The 26898-nt window shown below is 51.1% G+C and overlaps 1 protein-coding gene and 1 long non-coding RNA gene across 3 annotated transcripts in view; one reads left to right on the top strand and one right to left on the bottom strand.

The window, feature by feature from the left end:
• VANGL2 (VANGL planar cell polarity protein 2) overlaps positions 1-26303 on the top strand; it is a 28108-nt gene extending 1805 nt beyond the window's left edge. The window contains exons 2-8 of one of the 2 annotated variants that reach the window (XM_004027716.5): positions 13292-13552; positions 13706-13826; positions 16639-17246; positions 18049-18185; positions 18690-18825; positions 21696-21927; positions 22762-26303. In XM_004027716.5, the coding sequence (XP_004027765.1) occupies positions 13482-13552; positions 13706-13826; positions 16639-17246; positions 18049-18185; positions 18690-18825; positions 21696-21927; positions 22762-23022 (1566 nt within the window). In that variant the 5' untranslated portion in view covers positions 13292-13481 and the 3' untranslated portion in view covers positions 23023-26303. The remainder of the gene's footprint in view (positions 1-13291; positions 13553-13705; positions 13827-16638; positions 17247-18048; positions 18186-18689; positions 18826-21695; positions 21928-22761) is intronic. The other variant, XM_063693710.1, reaches the window with a different exon arrangement.
• Positions 1927-5743, bottom strand: LOC129527141 (uncharacterized). Its single transcript, XR_008672088.2, has 5 exons — positions 5640-5743; positions 5441-5525; positions 3809-3962; positions 2435-2540; positions 1927-2029 (listed from the first exon to the last, which is right to left on the bottom strand). It is a non-coding gene; the product is annotated as an uncharacterized lncRNA (long non-coding RNA).
• Positions 26304-26898: the final 595 nt, after the last annotated feature.

Here is a 26898-nt window from a genome sequence, read left to right as displayed (position 1 = left end):
GTTTGCTGCTTCATAGCCTTCTAACTCTGCCCTGACTCTAAGATCCTAAAGTTCCTGAGGAGTCTTGAGATTTTGGTGTGGGATGGAAACAAGAGGAGGAAGCATGTCTGGAGGGTTGAGACCTGGTGGGGAACAGCTTGGGTTCCCTGCCCATGGGGTTGAGAAGGTGGCATAGGGTGTTTCTTCAGGAGCTTTTGCAAGTGAGTCTGTGTGGTTTATCAGACCAAAAAGTTTCCCTTTTCCCTGGTGTCAAGCATGATTGAGATGGAGCTGTGGGTGTGGGGCCAGGGCTGAGTGTCTGTGTGTCGGGAAAGGGCCAGGTACCCATTGCAGGCTATACTGCTATACTCATCATCATGATAGTGTGGTGGGAAGTCAGTGACTATCCAGGAAGTGAATGTCTCTTTCCACCAAGAAGCCACAGCTCCCTTCTCTCCCTGTCCTCTCTCATCCTTTCTCTTTTGGGGTATAGGAAAGGGGTTGCTCACCTCCTTCTTTAGGATACTAGCCTTCCCCCATTGCACACTCTTGCAGTTTTCTTTTTGCTGCCAGTGGCTGGGTTGAGGCACCCAGTTTTAAGAGCTGAGGTGAGATTGCACATACCCATTATGGTCTCTGGGCAATTGCAATTGGAATGTTAGAGTCTCTAATGGGCATGTGCAATTGGAATGTTCCCTCTTTAGTCCTCAGGGCTCCCTACCCTCCCTAAGGCCTGGAGATAAGAGTAGTAGGGGTTAGAAAAGGTTTGAATGAGGAACGAGGAACAGGGCAGAGTAGGAAAAGACCTTTTTTTTTTTTAATGGATCATTCCCCCAAACCCAACACCTGTCTGATAGTTAGGGCTCCCAGGGCTAGTAAGGCACTTGCATCTAAGATGGCGTGCCCTGGCCCTCTGGGGTCCCTTGTTTGCTCTGTATATGCTGATCACATGCATGATATATTATGCTGGTGGGGGCTCTCTTCCAAAGAGGAGGAATTGTGGTCAGATAATAGGAAATGCCATTTCTGAAAGTACTTCCAGATTGGGAGTCAGTGGCCACGTTGGCCCCTCCTCACCCATTGTCTTGCTCCTGACTTCTATTTCCTCTAATTCTTCCGGGGCAGGCCTCTCTGGTGTGTTTGCCTCTCCTCCTGATTCTTTTAGATCTGAGGAAATATCCCCCCTTCCCTGGCCATAGAGCAGGACAGTTTTTTATCTGCTCATCTGGTTTCCAGGTCCTTCCAGTTAATGGGGAGGGAACTTGACTAACAGAAGCTTTGGCAGGGAAAAGGAAGAGATCTGATCCCCTCTGAGTTTTAGGGACTCCAGTCTTCTCCTTCCCTCAAGTGTTCATCACATTGTGAGGCCAGAGAAACGAGTCAGAGTTGGTTGGAATTAGTACTTAACAGTGGTGTGATCTGGGCAAGTAATAAACCCCATTCCCCAGCCTCTTAGGTGTCTTAAGGCACATCCTCCAAGCCTAGACTGAGCCTTTCCACAAGGAATCCCTGGTCCCCCACCAAGTGGCTTTCTTCCCTGGTTTGCTTTTAAATTCTGGCTTTGCCACTGTCTAATTCTGTGACATCAGACAAAACTGGTAACTTTATGAAGCCTCACCTGTAAAATGGAATTAATAATAGGCCCTACTTCTTGGGGTTATGAGGATTAAATGAAATAATAGAGAAAGCACGTTGCACAGTTCCTGGCACATAGTAAATGTTAGCTGGATGGTTCGGATTCTGAGGGATAATCATCATTAAGGGAGAGAGGTCGGAGTCGGGATAGGAGAACTGGGCTTTGGTTCTGATCTTCCTCTGGCCGACCACATTAGGCACTCTCTCCTATCTGCCAGGCGCAGTGTGAAGCACAGGGGATGGAGGGGCAAATAAGATGTTTTCCCAGGGGAGACATGCGAAAACATGTTGATTCACTGCAGCCCAGTGAGTGCTGTGTGGAGGTGTTTTCAGGAGGCCACTGGAGCATAGAGGAAGAGTGCTTGGCCCTGGGGTGAGGTGCCAGGGAAGGTTCCTGCAGGAGATCCCCTGTTAGCTGGATTTTAAAAAAATTAAGGTGAAATTCACATAATAGGAAATAAACCATTTTAAAGTGAACAGTGGCATTTAGTACATTCACAGTGCTGTGCAACAACCACCTCTGTCTAGTCCCCAAACATTTGCACCATCCCGAAACAAAACCCATACCCATTACACAGTTGTCGCCATTTCCCCTTACCCCAGCCCCTGGCAACCACCAATTTGCATCCTGTCTCTATGGATGTACCTATTCTGGATATTTCATACAAATGGAATGATAGAATGCGTGACCTTTTGAATCTGGCTTCCTTCGCTTAACATAATGTTTTCCAGGTTAATCCACATGGTAGCATGTAGCAGGTATTAGTACTTCATTCCCTTTTATAGCTGAATATTATTCCCTTGTGTGGACAGACTTTACCTGGTTAAAGGATGAGTTAGGCCAACAGGAAGGGTCTTAGGATGGCACTCCTGGTGGAGGCTGAGCGTGAGCAAGAAGGCACACAGGGTATTTGGTAGTCCTGTACCTTGAAGTATGAAGTGGGGATTTGGCCTCAGTTTCTCTGTCTAAAAAACAAAGTTAATCATCCCTTTCCTGCTTGTGCTATGGGCTTGGTAGAGTTGGAGGTATTAGGGGAGAAGAGAGGCTAGGGTATTATTGCCTCTTCTCAGGGTCTGGGCTGGGGATGGGACTTTAAAAACGTGCTCTTTCCTCCTCTTTCCTGGGCAGCTCACTCCTGTATGCATCAACCCTCATCCTTGTGGGGAGCCATCTCCCTGTTCACTTGACATCAGCTTCCCCTCTCTCTGAATTGACCTGAAATTTTCCCTTTTACCTTCCACAGGTGGGTAACCCTGTGCATGATGAGATTTTGGCAGCAGAGGTGAAGGAAAGGCCTGGGACTAAGTCCTACTCACATTCTACCCTATGGCGGCCCTCCCCTTCTTTATCCTGTCTCTTGGTGATGTGGCTTGGGCAGCCCTCTCTCACCTTCTCTGTTGTGGTCTGGATAGAACTGTGGTGGGCCAGGGAAAATGTTTGCATTCCTTGTCTCTACCCTGCTTGGTGCAGAGTAGGAGGCAGAGGCCCTTTATGGTGGGGCCCTTTGGAAATGAGGTTTTGCTGTGCTTTGTCGGATGCCCCTGGCAAGATTGGTAATTACAGACATAACAGCTGGGAACTGGTTTGAGAGAAGCAGGCTTGGAATCAGCAGACCTGAGGATATCCTGGTAATCAGGGTGGGGCAGGGAGAGGGGAGAGTGGGATGAAGCTGGCAGCTGGGTAGGGTGGGAGGCTTGGGGCCTCCTTCCCCTGCCACTCCACACACAGCTGGGCTTAGAGCCTAGAGGAGAGTGGGAGGTGATTGGAACCCAGGTCTGCTTTACTGTAAGTGAGGAAGGAGGAAGGAGAGGAGGAAAGGTGGGGGATCCAAGGGCCTCTGAAGAAAGAAGCAGAGAGGAGGAAGAGGCATGTTGGTTGCTCTCTCAGGCAGTACCTGGATGTGGTCTAATTTAGAACAGGGCCAACCCTGCACCTAGAGGTGGTTCCATCTTATTTTGGGGTGTTTCTCCTTACAGTGAGGTTATGGGAGCAGGAAGTGGAGGGGATTCACTGTGGACCCACTAAAGGAGAAAAGGTGGGAACTAACATTTTTTTAAGCATCTATTGTGTGCCAGAATCTGTAATATTCTGCATACATTATTTTGCTGAAAACTCTTAACCTTCTGAAGTAGGCACTATTATTGCCATTTTATAAATAAGGAAACTGAGGTTTGGAAAAGGGGAGCGACTCACCTGAGATTACATAGCTCATAAAAGGCTGTGCCAGGTCTGACTTCAGTGCTCTTCCTTTTCCCAAAGTCTCTTCACCTTCCCCTACTGTCATTCCAGTTCAGTCTGATTGCTCATTATTGCCTTTAATCTTGCACTTGAGTAATTCCCCTGTTTTCTGAAAAGCAAACATGAGTCCAGTGTCAGCCTGAGGAGTAGAGAAGCCTACCCTTGAGGGTGGGAGTCAGAGAACGATCTCATCTCCAGGAGGAGCACCTTGGTGTCATAAGCCTGGGGCGAGGCCGGCATCTGGGCAGAAACCTCTCCTGGGGTGGGTGTCTTTCTCCTTGCTGGGCCATGATTTTGGATGGGGGTTGGGGTAAAGGAGTGACTGTAGGCTCTGGCCACCATGGCCCATGGGGTCTTGTTTGTGAATGGGAGGAGCCTGGTCCTTATTGTCTATAGGGTTTTCTCACAGCCCCTAACAATGTCCTTCAGACTCCTGTTTTCACCAGAGTGTTCTTGGCTCCCTCAGCCTGGTCAGAGAGAGAGGGTGTGTTTGTTTGTGGGTCTAGGGAGGGGGTTCTGTTTTTTTTTTTTTTTTGAAACAGAGTTTCGCTCGTTGCCTAGGCTGGAGTGCAATGGCGCGATCTTGGCTCACTACAACCTCCGCCTCCCTGGTTCGAGTGATTCTCCTGCCTCAGCCTCCCGAATAGCTGGGATTACAGGCATGCACCACCATGCCTGGCTAATTTTGCATTTTTTGGAGAGGCGGGGTTTCACCATGTTGGTCAGGCTGGTCTGGAACTCCTGACCTCAGGTGATCTACCTGCCTCGGCCTCCCTAAGTGCTGGGATCCCAGGCGTGAGCCACCACGCCCGGCCCAGGGGATCTGGTTTTTTAGGGTAAGTAGGGTTTAGATAGGAACGGGTGCTGAGCCCGAGGTGTGAATGCAGTCACTTAAAAAACAACAGACTGTGAACAAAAACACGCATTTTGTCACCTGCTTTACTTCAGGAATGGAGGTGGCAGATATAAGGGATGGGAGAGTTGAGAATTTTCAGCAAAGAGTGAGAATCTCAGGTAGGGGGGTGGTCACGATGGTGGAGGCCGGCTGGTACTTGGGCCTTTCAGCTGGCTCTGGTTTTCTAGATAAGAACTGGCCAAGTTGCCAGATCCAAGGCATTGGGCTGAGGCAACAGGAGGTTCTCAGGATGGGGATACCCAGCCCTGCCACCCTCATCCCCAGTCACACTGCATCTCACACCCTGAGGCCCACTCCACCACTTTCCTACAATCCAGCCTTTGCTGACAGTGCCCCCATATGTTCTTCCCTCACACTCCATCCTCACAGCTCAACTCTCCCCATCCACAGCAAGCCCGAGGTTGGCTAGCTTCCCCTTCCCAACTAGCTGCTTTTCACATCTTTGCACCCCAGGGCAGGGGCTGGGTGAGCAGGCTTTGAAGGTCTTTTGGGGCCAGGGACAGTTGGGGCCTACCTCGAGCAGCAGGCTATGAAGAGGGGGGCATTTGTTTTTGGAGTGTACAGGAAGCTGGCTTATGGGTCAGCACAACTCACCCACCTCCCATTGTCCACCCTCTCCCTGAAGACACCTCAAGCTGCCTGCTTTCCTTCTTGGTTCTTCCACAGCTCACCTGGTGGGCAGGTACGGGCCAGTTCTCTGCCTAGGCCAAGGGAGGAAGCAGCTCAAAGCCCGGTGGTGGAAATTGTGGGGCCTGCCTGTTGGTAAAAATTAAATGGAGAATCCAGAAGCCCTGGTTACCTTCCCACCAGCTTAGTGTCCCGTCTTCCCACCGGCCCCCACCTGGGACAGATGCCAGGGGGATTACTCACCTTTTCTCCTGCAGCCTTTCCACCCCCAGTGTTCTCTTCAAGACGGACTAGGAATGGGTCTGGGGAAGGCTAGGGAATGGGGTGCTATGGGACATGAATGTGCACACATGTCTGCTTTTGTGTGCTGTGTTGGGGGGCAGGTACCTTCTGGGAGCTGGGATGGGGGTGGGGGTGCCAGAGAGACAGCAGAGCAGGTCTCTACAGAACCTGCCTAGCCAGGGTGGGTGGAGCTGGGTGGGGCAGGCAGGAGTGATTCCAGGTTTCAGAGGGGGAACAGAGTGTGGGTGTATATGTGTATGGGTGGGTATTTCGGTGTGTTTGTGGATTTAGAGGTCCCCAGCCTCACCCCCGGCCTTAGACTGAGGGAAATTAAGGAAGTAGGTGGAGAGGGGCTTGGCTCTGGCTTCCCCAACTGCTTTTGAAGTAGAATGCAAGCTCAGGTATCCTGGCCAGGAGCCCAGTCTGTGGGCCCTTCCCCTGCGGTGCACCCTGCACTGGGGTCTGCTGGTGAGAAGCTGCTCTGGAAGCCTAGATGCCTGGATGACACAAGCACGGCCAGGATCCCACCCCTCCTCTGCCACTCAGCCCAGTGAGGAGAAGGATCCTGCCCCCACCCTGGGGCTATGAGGATGGTGAGCTCATGTCTGGGGCTGTCCTGGGAGAATGCCTGGTTAACAGGGCGGGGGTGGGGCACCTGGTGCCAGCTCCTGGGCTCCCTGCTCTGCCCTTCCCACCCCTCAGCCCACCAAGATACAGCTGTTCTCTCTGGCCTCCTGGGCAGCACTGTCACCCAAGGACAGCCTTTTTCAGGGTTTAGGAATGAGGGTCAGGGCAAAATCTTCATCCTGTTTTTGGTCCAGGGCTGGAGCTGGTCCTTGCCCACTCTGTACCTTAGTCTTTTCGGTGATAGCAAAAGCCCAGCCTCTCTGGATGGGTGGCTTGCCCACAGCCCAAGGCTGGATGGGGATGAAGGAACATCAAGGTTCTTAGTTGTGGTAGATGGATGGGTGCAGGAACCACCCCTTTTGGGGATAGAGGCTCTTTGGTTCTGGCTGTCTTAGCTGAGGCCTGTCTAGTCTCTGTCTCTTTGTCCCTGGTGAGAAGAGGGGGCAGGACGGAGTCAGCAAATCCTCTCCTGTCGGGGCCTTCTTGCAGTTGTGGCTACTCAAGGAACCAGTGTCCAGAGCAGTCTCATGGAGAAACCTGGTCTCACTCCAACAGGAGCACTCCTCAGAGTCAGTGTTAGTACAATTTTCCAACAATTAGAGGAGGCCAGAAATGGGCTGCCGTAGAAGTAGTGGCCATGGGCTAGTCACCTTCTCTCTCTGGGTCCCACTTTTTTATTTGTAAAATTTGAGGTTGTCCCTCTAAGGCCCCTTTCAGCTTGGTGCTGGAAACTGCTGAGAAGAGGGTGGTTCAGCCAGCTGTGTCCTCCTGAAGGGGAAAGGGAAAGGAAAAGGGAAAGGGGAAGGGGTGTCAGGGGAATGATATGGGCATAGTCAGAGGTTCAGGTACTTCCTTCCGTCTGTGGAAGCTGTGTTGGATGTCTGCATTTTCAACCCACACCCATCAACTTCAGCCCCCCACCAGGGCCTGACAGCGCTGCCTGGGTTGAGCACATCTGTGAAACTCAGGGGAGGTGTGTGACAAGGAGGAAAACCAAGCAAGGTTCTGAAGTGCGACAGCCGTGTCTCGAGTCTCTGCTCCGCCTTGCACTGGCCTTAGGCCTTGGTGAGGTTCTCTGACTGCACAGAGAGCTAGCTCCTGGGATCCTGGGCTGGGAGGTTGGACCCTGGGCTTAGTTCTTGCCACCTCCGTGGCTGAAGGTGGGCTTCCAGCACTTTGAGTGGAACTTATATTGATATCCTTGGACCTTGGCACTATGGTTGGTGATGATTAGGGAGCCAGGCAGCTAGGGGGTGCCCACATGCATACCCCTGCCCACGGGCTGCAGTGGGAAAAGGGTGCAAGGCATATGCAGGAAGACCCAGGCTCCTGTGTAGGAATCAGAGACCTTTAGTGGGCAGGGGCCCACAGATGACTCTTCAGGCAGGTTCTGAAGCAGTAATCACACCCATTTCCCTGTGTTCAGGCAGAACCCCCCTTCCCTAGTCCCTGACTATGGAGAGAAAAATGGTCCTATCAGAGATCTCTGCCCCTGTCTGAGGAGAACTTGAGGCTTCTTGTCCTCTTTCCCATCGTCTTCCCGTCTGGCTGGAAGTCTTTTAAAAATCAAACCCAAGCACCCTTCGCAGCTGCTTCCAGCCCTGTCCTTGGTGGAGATGAGGAACACTAGGTGCCCTTTTTAGGTGCATGTTTGTGCTCTGTCCCTGCCCCCCTTTTCTTCCGTGGCCTAGTCACCCTGGTTTCCACAGCTCTTTCTCCCAGCCCCGTCTTCATCTATGCTCTGTCTCATTACCTCACCCCAGGCCTAAAGTAGCCGGGACTGGGCTGCGGGGTGGGCCGGGGCTAGAGCAGTGGCAGGAGGTGGCATCTGGAGCTGCCTGCGTCTGGTCATCGGCCCCCAGCACGCGCCACACATGGGGGTGCTGGCGTTTGTGTTCAACGCCTTGCCCACTTGAGCCGCCTCCTTTGAGTGGGAAATGGGAAAGGGTTGGTCCGCCCTGGTCTGTGTTTTGGCCAACACCCACCCCCCTTATACACACACACACACACACACACACACACACACACACACGCACTACTCTAGGGCCCTGCTCCCTCTGCCTGTTGCCAGGTTCTGAGTGTATTTTTTCCAGAGGCCTCCAATTGTTTCCTGAAGAAACCTGATCCCAGAGCTCAGACAAAAGCTGGGGCCGCCAGAGGAGAAACCCCATTCTCTCCTCCTCTGTCCCTATTGCCCCCACCTCCATAACCTCCCTCCCTTTGGATGCTGGGTATGGGTTCCAGGACCCGGCTGCCATCACCTAGGCAACAGGGGGCTTTTGTTGCCATGGTGATCAATGTGGGAGAAGCTGGGCAGCAGGGACAAAAGCCCCCACATTCCCCCCTGCCAAGCTCCCCCCAATCCCCTTGGGATGATACTGAGACACATTCCATTAATTTTATTTCTGAAAGGCCTTTGGAGGGGAGAAGGGTCTCCTTTTTGTAACAGGCTCTCTCTTCTCTCCCTCTCTCCTCCCTGGTCTCATTTTAACCCCAGATAATCCATGGTTGGTTTGAGCAGGGGACTGAGTGTGTGTGTTTGTGTCTTGGGAAGTGGGGGGCAAGGTGAAAGGCAGTGGGGCACATTCCTTTTCTATAGCCTCCCCATTCCCCAGACTAGGGCAGCTCCCTGTCCTGCACCAAGTCCAGACTTCCCTCCCTGTCTCGTCATCCCTCTTGACGTTTCCACTTGTTGATCTCATCCAGCGATCCCCTCCCCCCATCTCTTCCCTGGGAACGCTGCCCACCCGGGAGACCCTCCAAACCCCTGATCCCTGAGACTGATTAAATAAGGGGAACTTCTGCCCTTCTCTTTACTCCCCTCTCCTCCCTCCTCTCAGGCCCCCCAGCAGCAGTGCTTGGATTAGTTCCCTGGTGTACTTGAAGACACAGCAGGCAAGGGTCTCAGAAGTCGGGTTCATTTTTGGCACCTGTGTTTGGTAGGGAGGAGAGAAGCGTGTTTTGGTGCTTTTTGGGCACTCTGACTTGGGTTGGCAGGCCAGGGGAGCAGGATTCATGTTGAGTCTTTAGTAAGTAGCAGGGGAGGAAGATAGGGGGCACTAGGCTGGGCAGCTCAGAACAAAAGGGGACTGGCATCCTTGTCTGGTTTGAAATTTATCTGTAGGGGAAATGAAATGGCATCAGTTTACCTTCTGGGTGTGTTTGAAGTGGTGGTTCTGGTTGGGGTGTGTGTGTGTGTGTGTGTGTGTGTGTGAGACTTCTTTATTTAGTTGTACTAACAGCAGCGTTTATTTATACCACCTCTTTCCCTAGTCTCAGAGGAAGTGTCTGAGGATTGGAGTATGAGTGATCCTGGAGCTAAAACTTGTTAATTGCTTAACTAATTACTAGCTGAACCATTTATAAAAGCACTTCTTTCACCCTCGTGATCCTTATGGCTACTCCATGAAAAGGCATCATTGTCTTCCCTATTTTACTAATGAGCTTACCAGGCTACAAGCACAGAGGTGTTAAGTAACTTGCACATGGTCACACAGCTAGTCAGTGGAAGAGTTAGGTTTTGAACTCAGATCTTTGAGTGCACATCCCTGGCTCTTCTGGCTGTTGGCTTTGGCAGATGATGGGTATACAGGAGGATGAGGAGATGGACAGCCTGGGATCTAGTGTGTGTGTCTAGACTCTAGTCCATGGCAGTTGTTTACTTCTCCACCCCCTTCTCTACCCCCATGTCACTCTGTGACCCACTCGTTGCCTTTGAGCCTCCTGGCAAAATTCAGTTTTTATGAAGAAGACTAGAAAGAATAGGCTGGAACCACAAGAGAAATGCAGGTCAGATGTCTAAACTATAAGGAGGAGTAGGCCAGTAGAATGGGTCCTCAGGAGAGTGGGTAGATGAGCCCAACATATATTTTTCAGGTAGGGGGATAAATAAGGGTCATTTTTGCTGCAAAGGTTTTTGGAAAGGCTTATGGTTGGGTTAAGGTATTATGTCCCTGTCCTCTAAGTGTGTCCTTATCACGCACGTGCTTTGACATGGGGATACTGACAAATATAACTAATCCTATGGAGGATTGCCTCCATTGAACTCTGTTAAGAAGATGAAAGATTTCACATGCTTTCATCTCCCTACAGTCATTATAGTTTCCCTGAGAGCCAGAGAGGCGTACAGTCATGGATGTTTTGGTCAACGATGGACCACATATATGATGGTGGTCCCATAAAATTATACTATTGTATTTTTACTGTACTTTTTCTATGTTTAGGTACACAAGTACTTACCATTGTGTTACAGTTGGCTACAGTGTTCAGTACAGTAATATACTGTACAGGTTTGTAACCTGGGAGCAATAGGCTATACCATAAGGCCTATGTGTGTAGTAGGCTATACCGTCAAGGTTTGTGTAGGTACATTCTATGATGTTCCCAGGATGCAGCTGCCTAATGACACATTTCTCAGAAAGTACCCCTGTGGTTAAGCGAGGCATGACTAAGTTCATTTACTAGGTTGGTATCAGTTCCTTGCTCTGTGCCCATGGGAGGGGAGATGGATATAAATATGTATCAATCATATTGCTTATTCTCAAATTACTGATGGTTTAGAGTAGTTGGAGTAAAGGTAACTATACAAAGCAAATCCATTTTAGGTTTTTTTTTTTTTTGAGACGGAGTCTCGTTCTGTCGCCCAGGCTGGAGTGTAGTGGCGTGATCTCAGCTCACTGCAACCTCCGCCTCCCAGGTTCAAGCAGTTCTCTGCCTCAGCCTCCTAAGTAGCTGGGATTACAGGCACCTGCCACCATGCTTTTTAGTAGAGATGGGGTTTCATCATCTTGGCCAGGCTGGTCTTGAACTCCTGACCTCATGATCCACCCGCCTTGGCCTCCTAAAGTGCTGGGATTACAGGCTGGGATTACCCGGCCCCATTTTAGTTTTTTAACATAATCAGCCTCTCAGCAGCATTTGACCTGGTTGACTTAATTCCCACCTCAAAACACTGTTAAATTTCTGGCTGCCTTGAGACCCCACTCTTCTGGCTCCCCTCCTCCTCTGGCCTTCTCATCCCCTTTGCCTGCTCCTTTTCCTCTGGACATGTCTACCTATTGGGGTCCTTTATGTCCGTGGAAGAGTTAGGTTTTGAACTCAGATCCATCTGAGTTCCATCTATCCCCATAGCTTTTCACACCCTCAGTACCTCCACCTCAGACTGTCCTCCAAGTCTGGCTCCTCTGACACCTGGCTGCCTACTGTCTCATGGCCACTAACTTAGCAGGCTAGAAGCTGAACTAATTATCTTCCCTCACAAGGCTGCTTGCTCCCCAGTCTTCCCTACCCTACTGATGGCGCTACCATCTGCTCCCTTGCTCAGGCCGGGGATTCTTAACACTCCCTTCCCGCTCATTAGGTCCTGTTGATTTGACCACCAACAGTAAGTCTCAAACATGACTGTTACTCACTCTTCTGTGGCTCTACCCTTAGCAAGCCTGTACTACTGCAGTCGCCTCCTTACTGATCTCCCTGTTTCTATTTTTCCCTCTTTTCAATCCATATCTGCATAGCTAAAATCCTTCAAAGTTTTCCTGTGGCCTTAGAATAAAATAAAGCTCAAGCTCTTCACCTGGTGCCTGGCTGTCTCTGCAGTGCCACCTTCTACCATCCACTCTCTTCCTCAACTCTAGCTCCACTGGCCTTTGTTGGTTCTTTAAATACAACAAGCTCTTTCCTGCCTTTGGCCTTCACACATGTGATTCCTCTGCTCCATGGGCATTTTCCTACACTCTTTGCTTGGTTAATTCCTATTTCTTCTTCAGGCCTCTGCTGAGGTGTCCTTTTCTCAGACTTTCTAGAACCGCTAAGTTTAAAGTAGTAGCCCTTACTCCATGGGTGTCTCTCATAGTTTGCTGTTCCGCCCTTCCATCATGCCTGCAATCGGTCGTTTATACTTATCTGCTTACTTGTTTGGTGTGCCCCTTCCCTGCTAGACTGTAAACTCAGGGTCTGTTATACCACTTTACACCTAGCAGAATACATGGTTCATAGAAGGTGCTCAAACAAGATTTGATGCGTCAATGACTGAAGATAGGAAGTAAGCGCTCGGTGGATGGTGATGGCTGTTAGGGGAGTCAGGGTCAGCGGGGAAGATAACATTGGGTGCTAGAGTAGGTGGGGGCTCCTATGAGGGGGTGGGGGGGGGGCTCTGAAGAATGAGCAGGATTTGGGTGGGGGTTAGAGAGAGGAGAGGTCATTCTCCTCTGCAGAATCAGAAGGTGAAGTATGGTTGAAAGATAAGCCTATAAATAGGCAGATAAACTTGTGACTTGCCTGTTTCAGAACTTCAGGCAAGCAGAAACTTGTCTTCTCCTCCCATCCCCTACCGTATTATCCATAGTTTCCACCCCTCACCCTCACCTGGGGCTGTGCATATGTGTGGCAGCCTCAAGGAAGCTGCCAACCTGATCTTACCGGTTGGCAGCTTACTTCAACACTGGGTGTGTTTGAAGTAAATGCTGGGGAGATGGTATCAAGGGAAGCAGCCCACTGTGGGCACACTCAGAAAGTATGAGTGAGGGGAGGAGGTGTAGCATGGGGAGAAGAGGCCTGGGGTAGCCCCTGGACAGAAGCCCGCTCCTTTCTGCTCTCTGAGGTGTCCACTGATTCAGCCTGTTGGCCTGGCCAAAACCTGCCCTCTTCACGCCTCGGTTTCCCTGGCTGAGAATAGGGAAGCAATGCCCTGCTCCTCCCTTCCAGAGGGCTTGGGGTTGGGTCATTCTGGGTGAGCCTTCCTGCCCTGGGAGCCTTTGCTGGCCATCTTCCCCCATGCCTGAGTCCTTGGCACAGCCTGGCAGGGCTCTTTCTAGAGAAGGGTAGGAGGAACTGGGCCCAGTGGACAGCAGGAACCTGGGTGGAGATATTCTCAGGCTATGGCTGGGCTCATCTGAGCCTCCTGTGGCTGTTGTGTGCAGATGGTCTTCCTCTGCCCTGACCCCACAGGGAGCTCCAGCCGCCTCTCACTAGCTTCTTCCTCTCACCAGGAGCGTCGCTGGATTTTCTCTGAGACAAGCCCACCTGTCCAGCAAAATAGAGTCCCTCAGGGTGACAGTTGACTTCCTAAAGGTGCCTCTTGGCCTAAAGAAGCCGGTGCTGAAGGAGGTGGCTGTGGGGCCCCCCAAGAGGCCCCAGCCTGCGGCCCTGGAGCGCTACAAGGCGCGGCGTTCAGACGCCATGGACACCGAGTCCCAGTACTCGGGCTATTCCTACAAGTCGGGCCACTCCCGCAGCTCCCGCAAGCACAGGTGGGCAGGCATGCAGGGTGACATGCGTGGCGGAGGGAGGGTTGGGGGCTGTTAAGAGGTGGGCACGTGCAGGGGTGGTAGGGTAGAGTGGCTGCTGAGAAGACCCTGGTCCGCCACTGGACTTTCTATGCCTTTTCTGGCTTCCTGCCGCAGGGACCGCCGGGACCGACACCGCTCTAAGAGTCGAGATGGGGGCCGAGGGGACAAGTCGGTGACAATCCAGGCTCCCGGGGAGCCCCTGCTGGACAATGAGTCCACACGAGGGGATGAGCGGGTGAGCACTGGGGATGCGGTGGTCCAGACCGGGCATTTTCAGACTGCTCCTGAGGGCCTGGAGGCTCCACGGAGTGGGGGAGGGCTTGGAAACCTGGTCTCAGACAGCCATCAGATCGGGGAGCGTGTTTTGTGTTATACTTAGCTTGGCTTAGTGTCTTAAGGTAGGACCTTCAGGAATTTCAGTATACAGATCCCTCTGGAAGCAGCAGCCTCTCCTTCCTTATCTCCAGAGGAGTGGGGGGTGACCTGGGCTGTGTGATGGGAATTGGCCAGCTCCTGTGGAGCTGCTGCCAGCCAGTCAGGCCCGCTGGGAGTCTGGAGCAGGAGGGTGGTGGTGGTGGCTGGGCCTGGGGTATGTGTGAGCAAAGCTGAGTTTTCCTGGAGCCTCGAGATGTGGGCGCTCTGTGCCCTCTGGTGTCAGCCTGTAGAATGGCGTCACCTAGATCTTGGGAAAGGAGTATGGGAAGAGTAGATGGAGAAAGCCCAAGGGACAAGAAGTAAGGCTGAGGGATGGAGCAGGGGCCCCGGGAGAGAGTTCTCCAGGACAGGGGTGAGCAGGTTTTCTATTCTAACCTCTGCTGCCCACTGTGCTCACCTGGTAGGGAGGACAGTGGGCAGAACACAGTCCTGGAATAGGGCAGAGGCAGGATTTTAGGTGACACTGAGGTTGCCCAAGTCTCATTCCCCTTGGGATCATCTTGGGGGCTGGAGATTCCCAGCTCCTTTTTCCTCAGAAGAAATCTCTGTGGCTGACATTGGGAATTCCTGGGCCTTGGGAGCAGGTCAACACCTGAAGGAAATGGTCTTTTTCCCTCTCTCCCAATCCCTTCTTCCTTGGGCCTGGCCTCCTGAGTTCTTGAAGTGACCCTGAGGCATGACCAGCTCACCTGCTATTGGGGAGGAGATCCCAAGCCCTTGGTCCTTGGAGGGGGTGGGCAGTATGTCTAGGGGTCAGAGGGCGGGGAGCAGACCCAGGGCTTTGAGCTGAAGGCAGTCAGTGCATCTGCTTTCTATCTTCACATCAGACTCATTCCCCATCCTGTAGAGAGGAGGTTCCTCAACCTCCCTAATCACTGGTGCTGTCGGGCTGCCTTCATCCTGTAACCTGAACCTCCTGGGTGTCAGGTTGTGATTCCATATCCCCAGGCTGTCCCAGGAGCGAAGGGTGGGTGCTGAAGGCAGCTGGTGGTCTTGGGACTCCTCTGTGGGATGGCCTCCAGCCACTGCAGAGAAACAGCTTGAGCAGACCACACTTAGAGGGACACCTGGGGACCTCAGCCTGGCCACCTTCTTGCCTCCAGAGACAGGTAGCCTCTGCACTGTAGACATTTAGATGGCCCAGCAGAGGTGGCCTTGCAGACCAGAGACCCAGAGTGGCCTTGAGTCTGCACAGTGTCCTTCACGCCTTCACCCCTTTACCCCTGGGGTCTTCTGTTCTTCTCTGTGCTGCTTTGATCAGGTTTACTCCTTCAGTGGCTCTCCATGCCCGGAGAACAGGTGCTTATTGCCCAGCCCAGCACTGCAGCGTGGCCTGCACAAGCCCTGCCTGGCTGCTGTCTGCCTTACCTTCCTGGTTGCACCTTGCTGTGCTTCTGCACAGGGATCCTCTGCTCTCATAGCCCTTGGGTGCCTCAGTTCATGCCATTCCTGCCCTGGAGGCTCCTCATCTAGCTTCTGCCAAAATCATGGCATGCTGGAAGGAACTTAGATAGGACTTCCATAATTTTTTTTTTTTTTTTGAGACGGAGTTTCGCTCTTGTTGCCCAGGCTGGAGTGCAATGGCATGATCTCTGCTCACCGCAACCTCCTCCTCCTGGGTTCAAGCGATTCTCCTGCATCAGCCTCCCGAGTAGCTGGGATTACAGGCATGTGCCACCACACCCAGCTAATTTTTTTTGTGTGTGTGTTTTTAGTAGAGATGAGATTTCTCCATGTTGGTCAGGCTGGTCTCGAACTCCCGACCTCAGGTGATCTGCCCACCTCGGCCTCCCAAAGTGCTGGGATTACAGGCGTGAGCCACCATGCCCAGCAGGACTTCCAGAATTAATGTTAATGTTTGAGTGATTCATGTGGATCTTGTTAAAATGCAGATTTGGTTCAGTAAACATGCGGTGGGCCTGAGGTTCCGCCTTTCTAACAAGCTCCCAGGTGATGTCCACACTGCTGGTCCACAGATCACATTTTAAGTAGCCAGCCAGCCCTTAGAAATCATTTAGTTCAGCGATTCTCAATCTTGGATGACCATTACAATCATCTGGGGAGTTTTGTTTTTTTTTTTTAAAGGTTCACAAGCAGATTGCACTCTCCAATAATTAGCATTATTTTCCAACTTCCCTAAGTGTTCTAATGTGTGCATCTGGGATTGGGAACATCTTCCTTGGAGCCCCCCTCCCCCAAGGATCAGCTCAGGTCCCACCGTTTCTGGAAGCCTGCCTGCTTTGCTTGGCGAGTTTGCCCTTGGATCCCAGTCACTGCCTGAGTAGCTCCTTCAGCATTTGTCCTGTGCTGTCTGCTCTGAGGGTCATTGCCGCATGTGTGGTTTTTTCCTCTCTCACTGACCAGTGTCCAGCTCCCCGAGGGCTCGGGTCTTGGATTTGGCCATCTGCAGAGGCCAGACTTTGACACACATTGGAGCTCAGTAAATACTTTGATGGTTGCGTATTTGTTGATTACCCTCTCTTCTTTCTGCCTTCTCCTTTCCCATGTGTTCTTCTCTGTCTCCTCTCCCCTCACCCTTTCTCCTGTTTCCCTCCTCTTCCTCTTCTTATCCTTTCCTCCTTATTGTGTGGCTGGCCCCATTCTGCCTGTAGGATGACAACTGGGGGGAAACGACGACAGTAGTAACGGGCACCTCAGAGCACAGCATCTCCCACGATGACCTCACACGCATCGCCAAGGACATGGAGGACAGTGTCCCTCTGGACTGCTCTCGTCACCTGGGTGTGGCGGCGGGGGCCACCCTGGCACTGCTGTCTTTCCTCACGCCTCTGGCCTTCCTGCTGCTGCCCCCACTGCTGTGGCGGGAGGAGCTGGAGCCTTGCGGGACGGCCTGCGAGGGCCTCTTCATCTCTGTGGCCTTCAAACTGCTCATCCTGCTACTGGGCAGCTGGGCTCTGTTCTTCCGCCGGCCCAAGGCCTCGCTGCCCCGCGTCTTTGTGCTGCGTGCCCTGCTTATGGTGCTGGTTTTCCTGCTCGTGGTCTCCTACTGGCTCTTCTATGGTGTGCGCATCCTGGATGCTCGGGAGCGTAGCTACCAGGGCGTGGTGCAGTTCGCCGTGTCGCTGGTGGACGCCCTTCTTTTCGTGCACTACCTGGCCGTGGTCCTGCTGGAGCTGCGCCAGCTCCAGCCTCAGTTCACGCTCAAGGTCGTGCGCTCCACCGACGGCGCCAGCCGCTTCTACAACGTTGGCCATCTCAGGTACTCGCCCACGGCTGGAGAAGGGTTGGGAGGGAAAGGGCATGGGAGGATGTGGAGTGACTGCTAGGGTGGGAGGGTATGATGGTGGGTTGGAGGTGATGGGCTTGGAGGGTTGTGTGGGAGGGAGTTGAGTACTTTGCACCAAGTAGGTTTTCACCAATGTTTGCTGCTTGATAGGCAGGTTCATGTACACGGTCGTGGGGCAAGATCAGTTGGGAGTTATGAGTTGGGAATGAATAGGCATTTAGAGGTAGGGAATATTAGAGGGGGATGGACCAAAGGGAAGAAATATGGGGAGGTGCACAAACAGGGGCTTTTTGGAATCCCTTTTCTAGTCCTTTCTGGGAGGCACAGCTTCTTGTGAGGACTCAGAGAGTGGCCTGTGAAGTGACCTGGCCAGAGGAGGGATCCCCAGAGAAAGAGATAAGGAGGAGAGTTCTTCAGCTCCCAGTAAACAAGCTACCCCTCGAGGCCACACAGAATATCAGTGGCACGTCCTGGGTCCTCTAGAGAATCTTGGGGGAACGCTGAATGGGGATGAGGTGATCTTTGGCTGGGGACCCAGGCCCAATGCCCTTTCTCTGCTGGGCTTTGGCATGGTGGGGAGCGACTGGCAGGCCCAGCCCTGGGAAAGGCTTGGGAGCCTGGTAAGTAGACCTCAGGCCCGGAGTCAGGCTTCTCGGAAGCAGCTTGTCCCTGTCCTGTGTCCTCTCCTGCCCTGCCAACCTGCCCTAATGTGTCCCTTTCCCCTGTGCCCCTTGTCTGTCCCTTCTCCCACCCCCTCCTGCCGTCTCCCCCACAGCATCCAGCGCGTGGCAGTGTGGATCCTGGAGAAGTATTACCATGACTTCCCTGTCTACAACCCTGCCCTCCTCAACCTGCCCAAGTCCGTCCTGGCCAAGAAAGTGTCTGGCTTCAAGGTGTATTCCCTCGGAGAGGGTGAGCAGCCCTGCTCCTCTGCCCTTCCCTGTCTCTTCCCAAGCAGGACTCCAAGTTCCCGCCTCTCTCTTACCCTTTGTCCCTTGCTTTTTCCTTTCCTTAGCCTATGTTCTAGCCGCTTCTATTCAGTCACTTCCCTTGACTCCAGGTGGCTGATCTTAGCTGCTCATCCTACTTGCCGTCCCTTTATGCTATGGCGTGTCCCCTGATCTGGCTCCTCTGTGTCTCTCATCAGCCCTGGTCTAAGCCCTTTGGCTCTCGGAGCTGCAGAACCCCCTGCACTGGGGAGGAACATCTGCAGGACTCTTGCGCTTCCAGTGCCTTCCTTGTTGCTTTCCTATGGCCTCTTCCAGAGGTGGCCAGGAGGGTTGGGATTAGGAGGTATTGCTGGGTGGTGGGAACACCTTCTTCTGGACATGTCAGGCTGCTGTCTCCAGAGCTCCTGGAGTGGGAAGAGAGGCCACACTCTGATGTGACCATCTCCTCTATCCTGTTCCTGTGCAGAAAACAGCACCAACAACTCCACTGGCCAGTCTCGGGCTGTGATTGCAGCGGCAGCTCGGAGGCGGGACAACAGTCACAATGAGTACTACTATGAGGAGGCTGAGCATGAGCGAAGGGTGCGCAAGAGGAGGGCCAGGTGGGTCCCTGGGGGAGAAGAGGAGAGGAGGTGCTTGTTGGGTGAATGGGGAGAGGAAGACCAAGGAACTTCTGTAACTGCTGGAAATATAGGGCAATGATGACATGAGTTGGGGGTGTGTGCTTGTTTTCCGTTGCTGCCCTAACAGATTACCATAAACTTAGCAGCTGTGAAACAGCACACATTTATTATCTCCCAGTTCCATGGGTCAGGTGCAGGCTGGCTGGAGGCTGTGCTCAGGCCTCACAGGCTGAAATCAAGAGGACTCTCATCTGAGCCTATGCTTTCTCTTTCAAGCTCATTATTATGGGGAGAATTCAGTGCCTTATCACATAGCCCCATAGGCAGTTTACATGATGGTAGTGCACTTTTTTTTCCAGCAGAAACAGGTCTCTGACCTCTGCCACCAGCTGGAGATAACGCTGATTTTAAAGAGCTCATGTGATGAGATCAGGCCCTAAAGGACAGTCTTCTTTTAAGCCCACTGACTTGGCACATTAATTACATCTGCAAAATGTACCAAGATTGTTGTCTAATGAGGGGATGGGAGTCTGGTAGAAGTGGAGGGTATCTTTGAATTCTGCCTGCCACAGTGGGGTAGGGACCCAATAAAGGGATGTGAGCTTTACCTGCAACAGCATGGACTCAGGCTAGACTAGCCTGCCTGCCAGTAGATCTTGAGAGGACTCACCAGATGGTGCTTTTGTTGCCTTCAAAAAATGACGTTTTATTGCTTATATTTTGGTAAATTCTTAAATGCCATCCTAGCTTCTCCCTTTCCCTATTCATATTATTAAGTGAATTTAGTCAACCCTGAAGAATCTTACTTGGTGCCTACTCTGCCGGGTTCCATCTTGGTCTGTCGGGAGTTCCCTGAGGGAGGAGCAGAGTGCCTCGGGACTTGACCACGCACCTGGCCTCCGCCCCATCTCCCACACGAACTCCAGGCTTCAAGGGCAAGAGGTAGCCCTTACCTTGCTCCTATTTGAGGCTGGCATCCCCTGTAGTAGAACAAAGATCACCAACTCCATTTCTGTGGCATTCCAACCTGTCTCTAATTGTCTTGGAAATGGCCTGAGACTTGGGAAGGAAACCAGTGGTGTCCCTACCCCTTTACCTTCTGCCCTGACCAGGGTCATCCAATCTCCTGTACTGCCACCACCATTTTTGGCACATAGAGGACTCTTTCCTTTCCCCATTACCTTGCTTTTAACCAGGAGCAAACTTTTTCCTTTGTTTACCTGAGATAAAAGGATCTTTTCAAAGGGAATTTACTGAGAAATGTAGGGGAAGCAAGAGAGTAAAGGAAGAAATGATAGACATACACAGATCCACACCTATATACCCAGAGTCCCATCTGAAATGACTCAAGTTCCCAGGTTCCTGGGTTCTGCATAGAAGGCCTCACTTTCTTTCTTTGTCCTGTCACTTCAGGCTGGTCCTGCTCTTAGGCCAGGGGGCTTTTATTTTGGTTTTTGGACTTGAAGTGCAGATAATTGCATTAATTGCTCTTTTCAGCTTCTAACATATTGTCATTATAGAGTTTTTCATGGTTCTTTATTCTGTTTCTTCTTTTCCTCCAGTTCCCACTTTCACTCCAGCCCCACATTTTAGGCATCCTGTTGAGTGTGTTTGACTTCCTTAAAAGCTATATGTATCCTTGTGCAAAGTTAGTGTTAGTGTAGTGATCTTTGTTGGTGTTGGTGTGTGTGTCTGTATGTATGCTTTTTTTTTTTTTAATTGAGATGGAGTCTTGCTCTGTCCCCCAGGCTGGAGTGCAGTGGCATGATCTCAGCTCACTGCAACCTCCGCCTCCTGGGTTCAAGTAATTCTCCTGCCTCAGCCTCCCCAGTAGCTGGGATTACAGATGCACACCAGCATGCCCAGCTAATTTTTGTATTTTTAGTAAAGATGGGGTTTTGCCATGTTGGCCAGGCTGGTCTTGAACCTCTGACCTCAGGTGATCCACCTGTCTCACCCTCCCAAAGTGCTGGGATTACAGGCATGAGCCACCACACCCGGCCATCTATATGCTTTTAATGTAAATGGATTTTTTTTCCCTGCTTCCTCCTCAACACTGCGTTTTTGAGATTCATCCAAGTTGTCTGTACATCTAGTTTGTTGCATCTTTTTGCTGCACAATAGTTCATGGAATACTCCCAACATCCTATCCAATATTTGGTTTATAGTTACCTTCTTTCTTTTTTCCATTTTGATGGAAAAGTAATATTTTACTAACATTTTCATTTGCATCTCTCTAATTGCTAGCCAGTAACTACTTCCTATATCTTTTAGCCTTTCAGTCCTCTTGTGAATTTTCTGTTCACCCCCTTTGCCCTTTTTTCTCTAGGTTTCCTGTCATTTTCTTCTTGATATAAATTGTAGCAAATTCTTTGCATGTTCTAGATATGAATCCCTTGTTGGTTTTAGATGTGTATATTTTCCCCAGCTCCATCAGACGTCAGTTAATGTTGCCCATGCTGTCATGGTTGAATAGAAATCTGTCATTCTGATGTAATCATATCTATTAATTGTTGAGCCAATGAAGTATGATTTGGGGGTCTTATTTAAGAAGGTTTTCTTTAAAGTTTGATGGAATGCTTTGTCTTTCCTATAGCATAGTTCCTAGTTGTCTCTCTGGGTTTGACACTAGGTTTGCCCTCTGAGTCCCTGGGCTGGGCCCACTGAACTCTGTGGCTGTTTACTGTTCCCAGTGGGAGAAAGGCACTATTGCCTCTGGCTTTGTATTACTTTGGGTGAGCACAAAGGCCTGACCTCATTCAGGCTGCTGGAGTGTTGGAGCTAGGGAAGAGGGGTGGGGTGGGGGAAAGAGAGGTGGGCATCTGGCCCAGTCCCCTCCTGTCCCCTAGGCTTGTAGTGGCGGTGGAGGAGGCCTTCACTCACATTAAGCGGCTGCAGGAAGAGGAGCAGAAGAACCCCAGGGAGGTGATGGACCCCCGGGAGGCAGCCCAAGCCATCTTTGCATCCATGGCCCGTGCCATGCAGAAGTACCTTCGGACCACCAAGCAGCAGCCCTACCACACCATGGAGAGCATCCTGCAGCACCTTGAATTCTGCATCACACATGACATGACGCCCAAGGTAGGCCTGCCCTGCTGCCAGCATCCTTCCTCCTTCCCCAGCTCCTCTTCTTTCCCACCTTCATTTTCCCTTATTCTCTCACTACTTTCCTCACTGTCCACCTCATTTCTCTCTCCTCACCACCTCCTCTTTATAATCTTCTCTCTCATTCCTATTCCACCTGCCCCATCTGTGTGGGGTGAAGTCTTTAGGTAGATGAGGAGAAGGGAGTCCTCAGGACCATTTTGGGGATGGCTGAGACTTATTTCTCATCTCTATGAGGGCTCCGGAATTACCAGATCCAAAGGCCCACTTTCACCTCCATTACCCTCTTCACCTCCACTAGCTGGTCTTGGCTTTGTGTCATTTTGAGCCATTGCCCACCTTCAACTCTATTGCCAGCTTCCTAGAATTGCTTTCCCTGAGCCACCCTTGGTGAGCAGGTAACTAAAGATGTTGCACTTTAACCTTGACACCTCTGGCTCCCTCCTGGTGCAGACCTGCTTGGCACGAATCATACAAGCTGTGTGGGAAGGAAGGAAGAATGAGGGAGGGCTTGCCCAGGTCACAGCCTGGTGCAAGGAGAAGAGCAGCAGATGGGGATCAGGGGAGCCGAGTTCAGTCCTACCTGATGAGCCACATCCCCCTGTGCACTCTGGCTTCTTCATTTATAAAATGAGGGTCTGAAGCAGATGATCTCAGGCCCCTTCCTGCTGTAACATTCTGAGGTTCTAGTTCATATGCATAGAGTGAGCTCAGGGACGTCCTTCTTGTCTTTGGAAACTATGCCCTAGGGGATGAAGGACAGTGGGTAGATGACAGAGATTCTTATGCAGCCCCTTCTTTCCACTTCAGGCCTTCTTGGAGCGATACTTGGCGGCTGGACCTACCATCCAGTACCACAAGGAACGCTGGCTGGCCAAACAGTGGACATTGGTGAGCGAGGAGCCAGTGACCAACGGCCTCAAGGATGGCATCGTTTTCCTCTTAAAACGCCAGGACTTCAGCCTGGTGGTCAGCACCAAGAAGGTCCCATTCTTCAAACTCTCCGAGGAATTTGTGGATCCCAAGTCACACAAGTTTGTCATGAGGCTGCAGTCTGAGACCTCAGTGTGACTGTGCAACAGCAGGGGGAGTGGGAAACTCTGGGGGGTCCTGAGGGGGTGGGAGGGGGCTTGGTTCTCAGGCCCAGCCACATTCCTGCCACCCTTCTTCTTCTTGCTCTTTTTTTTTTTTACTTGAATTAACGTACCCCCACCTTCTCTCCTCGCTTCTTCCTTATTTTACCCCATGTGAACCTGGAGAGACCATCCTGCTGTCAACAGTACCTGGGAAGGACCCCCACCTCACCAACAACTTTTGTATTACTCTAGGCCCTGCAGGAATCAGTGCCTCTCTCCCTCTTCTTTCCCTAGTCTTTTCCCAGATTATAGTCTCTCCTGAAAGGGCACAGGGCCCTGCTGATTGTACTTTCCCCTCCTGAGCCCCGACTCACAAACCCAAGTTCTTAAAGCATTTCTCTTCAGTGGCCCAACAGGGTTTCTCTGGGGCACATGGACATGACTCCAGAGAGCCACAGTGCCAAACTCCTCCAGGGCAGCAACTGGCCCTCCTGTCCCTCACCCCAGCCACAACAAACCCTGGGTTCTAGGGCAGGGATACTCCTGCCACACAGCCCGAGTTAGAAATCTCCTTGCTAGGAGCATTTGCTTCCACATATATTTAGAGCAAAGAAGGATCCCATCCTTTTCCCAGAAATCTCCACCTAATGTTTTTGGTTTGTATGGTCACGTGACCATAGGCAAACACGTGGAAACCCTCTGTGACCACTTTTCCAGGGACTTAGGGGAAGGTACCTTTCTTCCAATGTGTCTTCCTAGGCAGCCCCTGAGGAGGAGGGCTGAATAGATCCCTGAGGTTTTGGAGAGACCCCCATCACTGACTCCTGCTCCCTAACCCTACCCTCACTTTCGTCCCCGCTCTTCCCAGTGAAGGATGGTATGTAGACTCCTGTACAGACATAGTGGCTTGCAGACCCTGACCCAGCCCCTGTGGTCTTAGACAAATGTTTTTATTTTTGTCACCAGTCATCCCTGTCCTGCCGCCTTCTCTCAACTCCAGAGACCTGTTGCCTCATCTCTTTTGGGGAAGAGCCGGCAGCTCCTCCTCATCCCCTGCCTTAAGTCCAGTTCTTTGCCTCAGGGGTCTCGTTTCCTTGGCCTTCCAGGGTCCCCACCCCTTTTCTCCCTGCCTGATTCTCTGAGCTCTGGGCTCCGTCTGTATTGGGTTGAGGGGCAAGGATTACTGCCTTTTGTAGGTACTTCACCCCTCACCCCATTTTAGCTTCCATAGTCTTTGCACCAAATCCAAATTCTTGATAATTTAGATCTCATTTTGAGCAAAATTTGCTGGCCCTCTAATAAATATTTTCAATATAAATCTGAGCCTTTGACTCAGACATTTTTGCCAAGGAGAGTAGAATTAGGAAGTACCCATATACATCCAGCCAGGATCCACATGGAGGACCTTTCTGATGGCTGCAATGACTAGGCCATTCCTCTGAGTAACTCAGTGTCCTTTTGTAGGCCCTTCTTTTCCCTGAAAGACTGGTTGGTACTTACCTTGCAGAGCACATCCTGGGATAAGATCCCTAGGGTCTCCCCTGGGAGGCTCCCGCTCTGTGTAGCGCCAGCCCTGGGAATGATGGAGCCTAGTGATCAGGGTTTCTCCTGCTGTCCTTTCTGCAAAAGTTTACTTGTTCACCCACCACATGCTAGAGAGGAGCTCATTGGCCAATGCTTACCTTGTCCCCAAAGGGGTAGGTTGTGGAGCTCACTTAGGCAGGGCCTCTGGCTGGGGCCAGGGTTATGAGATAGGCCTGTATGAAATATGTCCTGTTCTGGGGGTCTGTCTCTTTTCTTCTCTTCAAAAACTTTGTGTCAGAGGAGTCCCTTCTGAGTCACATAAATACCTCACTATCCTGGAAAACAGGGCCTGGATGGTGACTGGGGTCATTGCCTTTGTGGACAGGATGGAGTGTGGTGTGATCTGAGGAGCAGGTTGGGGTCGGGGAGAGGGAAAGGATTTGGGATCTTAGTTGCTGCCCTAGGTTAGGGGCTGGGGAGTGTTTATTTTAAGATCCTGCCATGTTTTTAATCACTGTGATTTTTTTTTTCATTCCCCTTTCCTAAAAAAAAGAATTTTTTCCTCCAACTCTCTAAGCACTAAGGGCTGTGCCTGAGAATGGTAGCATTTTGGTCTTTTGCTTCAGAACTGTGGTATCTTTGTCTTCTTTCATTATTATTATTATTATTATTACTATTGTTTTTTAAAATGTCAGGATGAATTGTCAGACATATGGCCATGTGTTTGTCCTCTGCTTCTCCCCTGTGGGAAGTTGTCTCCATGCTGTGAACTGCTGTGGGGTGTGCAGCTGACTCAGTCCCTCTGAGCAGTTCCCCCACTGTGTCTGTCCCATCATGCGCTGGATCTGCTCATTCTCCTGCTGTGGGGATATGCCCACCTCTTACCCCCTTGACACCATAGGGCTGCTGTGGCTGGGCCTCACCAGCACTGTCTTTTGTGTGACTCATGGCATCCTCGTTCATCCCCACCGTGCCTAGCAGGCCTTCCTTTTCACCACCTCGGAACGCTTGCCTTTCCTCCCTCCACAACAGGACGCTGTGCCTCAGTCCTTCACCTACCTCGCCACTCTGCCACTGTCCCCATTGGTCCTTTCTCCTAAACTGGTCTTTGTGCTCTCTTTGTTTTTTCTTATTTCCCTCTTGTCTCTCATTTTTTCTTCCCATTCCCCTCCCATTTCAGCCCTTAACTTTTCTCTTTCCCATCTCCACTCAGTATTCCAATGGCAAACCCTGATGTAACACCTGCGATGAGACATCGGACTCTCCGGAACTTTCTCATCTGACACGTCTTTTTCCCAGGGTTCGTACTTCTCTTCTCCTCCATTGGTCCCAGGCGAACTCCCCTGTTCCTCTGTGGTGTCTGTCAGTCTGTCTGTCTTCTCCTTCCTCTGCCCTTCCCACAGGGCAGTATCTGCTGATGGATTCAGTCCTGGTGTGTGATTGTTGTGATTTGTTCTTCCGTGCGCAAAAGGAAGAGGGCTTTTTGAGTTCCTTCCAAGTGAGATTGTAAATGTAGAATTTTCCACTGTTGGATCTAGATTTTTTTTTCTTTTTTGGGGGGGTTACAGAGCTGAGACCTTGTGCATGCATGTAGAAAATTGTAAAATGTAAATTTTTTTTAATATATAAAAAGCTTGTTTCTACAGTTTGCAGTGGATCTAAACACTACGGCAATTTTAGGGTTTTTTTCTTAAACATAGGAACTAAAACTGTACAAATTTTTTTTATATAAAATAAAGACATTTGACTTTTGTGGGGGCATTCTGTTGCTTTTCTTTCTTCACAGGAGTGGGAGCAAACGAGGGCCAGGGAATAATGAATATATACTCCTTGTTAGGGTGGGAATGGGCAGGAGGGGGCAGTGTGAGCTCATCATTGCTCTGCAGGCCTTCAGGGTGTGTTGGAGAGAAATGGGAAAATGAAAAAGGAAATTGCTTATTCCAAATCCTGATTCTAAAGAGAGAGAAACAACAATGTGAGGGCTTAACCACTTCCTGGTGTAGTTGTCAGGATAGAGAAAGAAAGATTACTTCCTGGGTCCACCCTCCTGAGCAAGCTTGTGTCTGTATGGCCTCTAGGGCAGGAGTGGGTTTCTAAAACATAAAGTGCCATAGGAATTTCAGGGGATAGTTGAGATTTTAGTCAGTGGTGACAGCCCATCACAATTCATTGAGACAAGTTTCTGTAGTATATATCTTAGTTCTAAATATGTAGAGAGTTCAGTGCTCTGTTGTCACTGTAATGCATGTAATCAGGTACTAAAATCACCCTCAAGAGATTGGGTCCCTTCTCCCAGTCTTACCTGGACCTGACCTCTGTGACTTTGGGCAAGATGCTTAGCATGTAA

Source organism: Gorilla gorilla, chromosome 1, assembly GCF_029281585.2.
Source record: "Gorilla gorilla gorilla isolate KB3781 chromosome 1, NHGRI_mGorGor1-v2.1_pri, whole genome shotgun sequence".
In the NCBI taxonomy this organism is placed as follows: Eukaryota; Metazoa; Chordata; class Mammalia; order Primates; family Hominidae; genus Gorilla; species Gorilla gorilla.
This window is presented reverse-complemented; position numbering and strand designations above follow the sequence as displayed.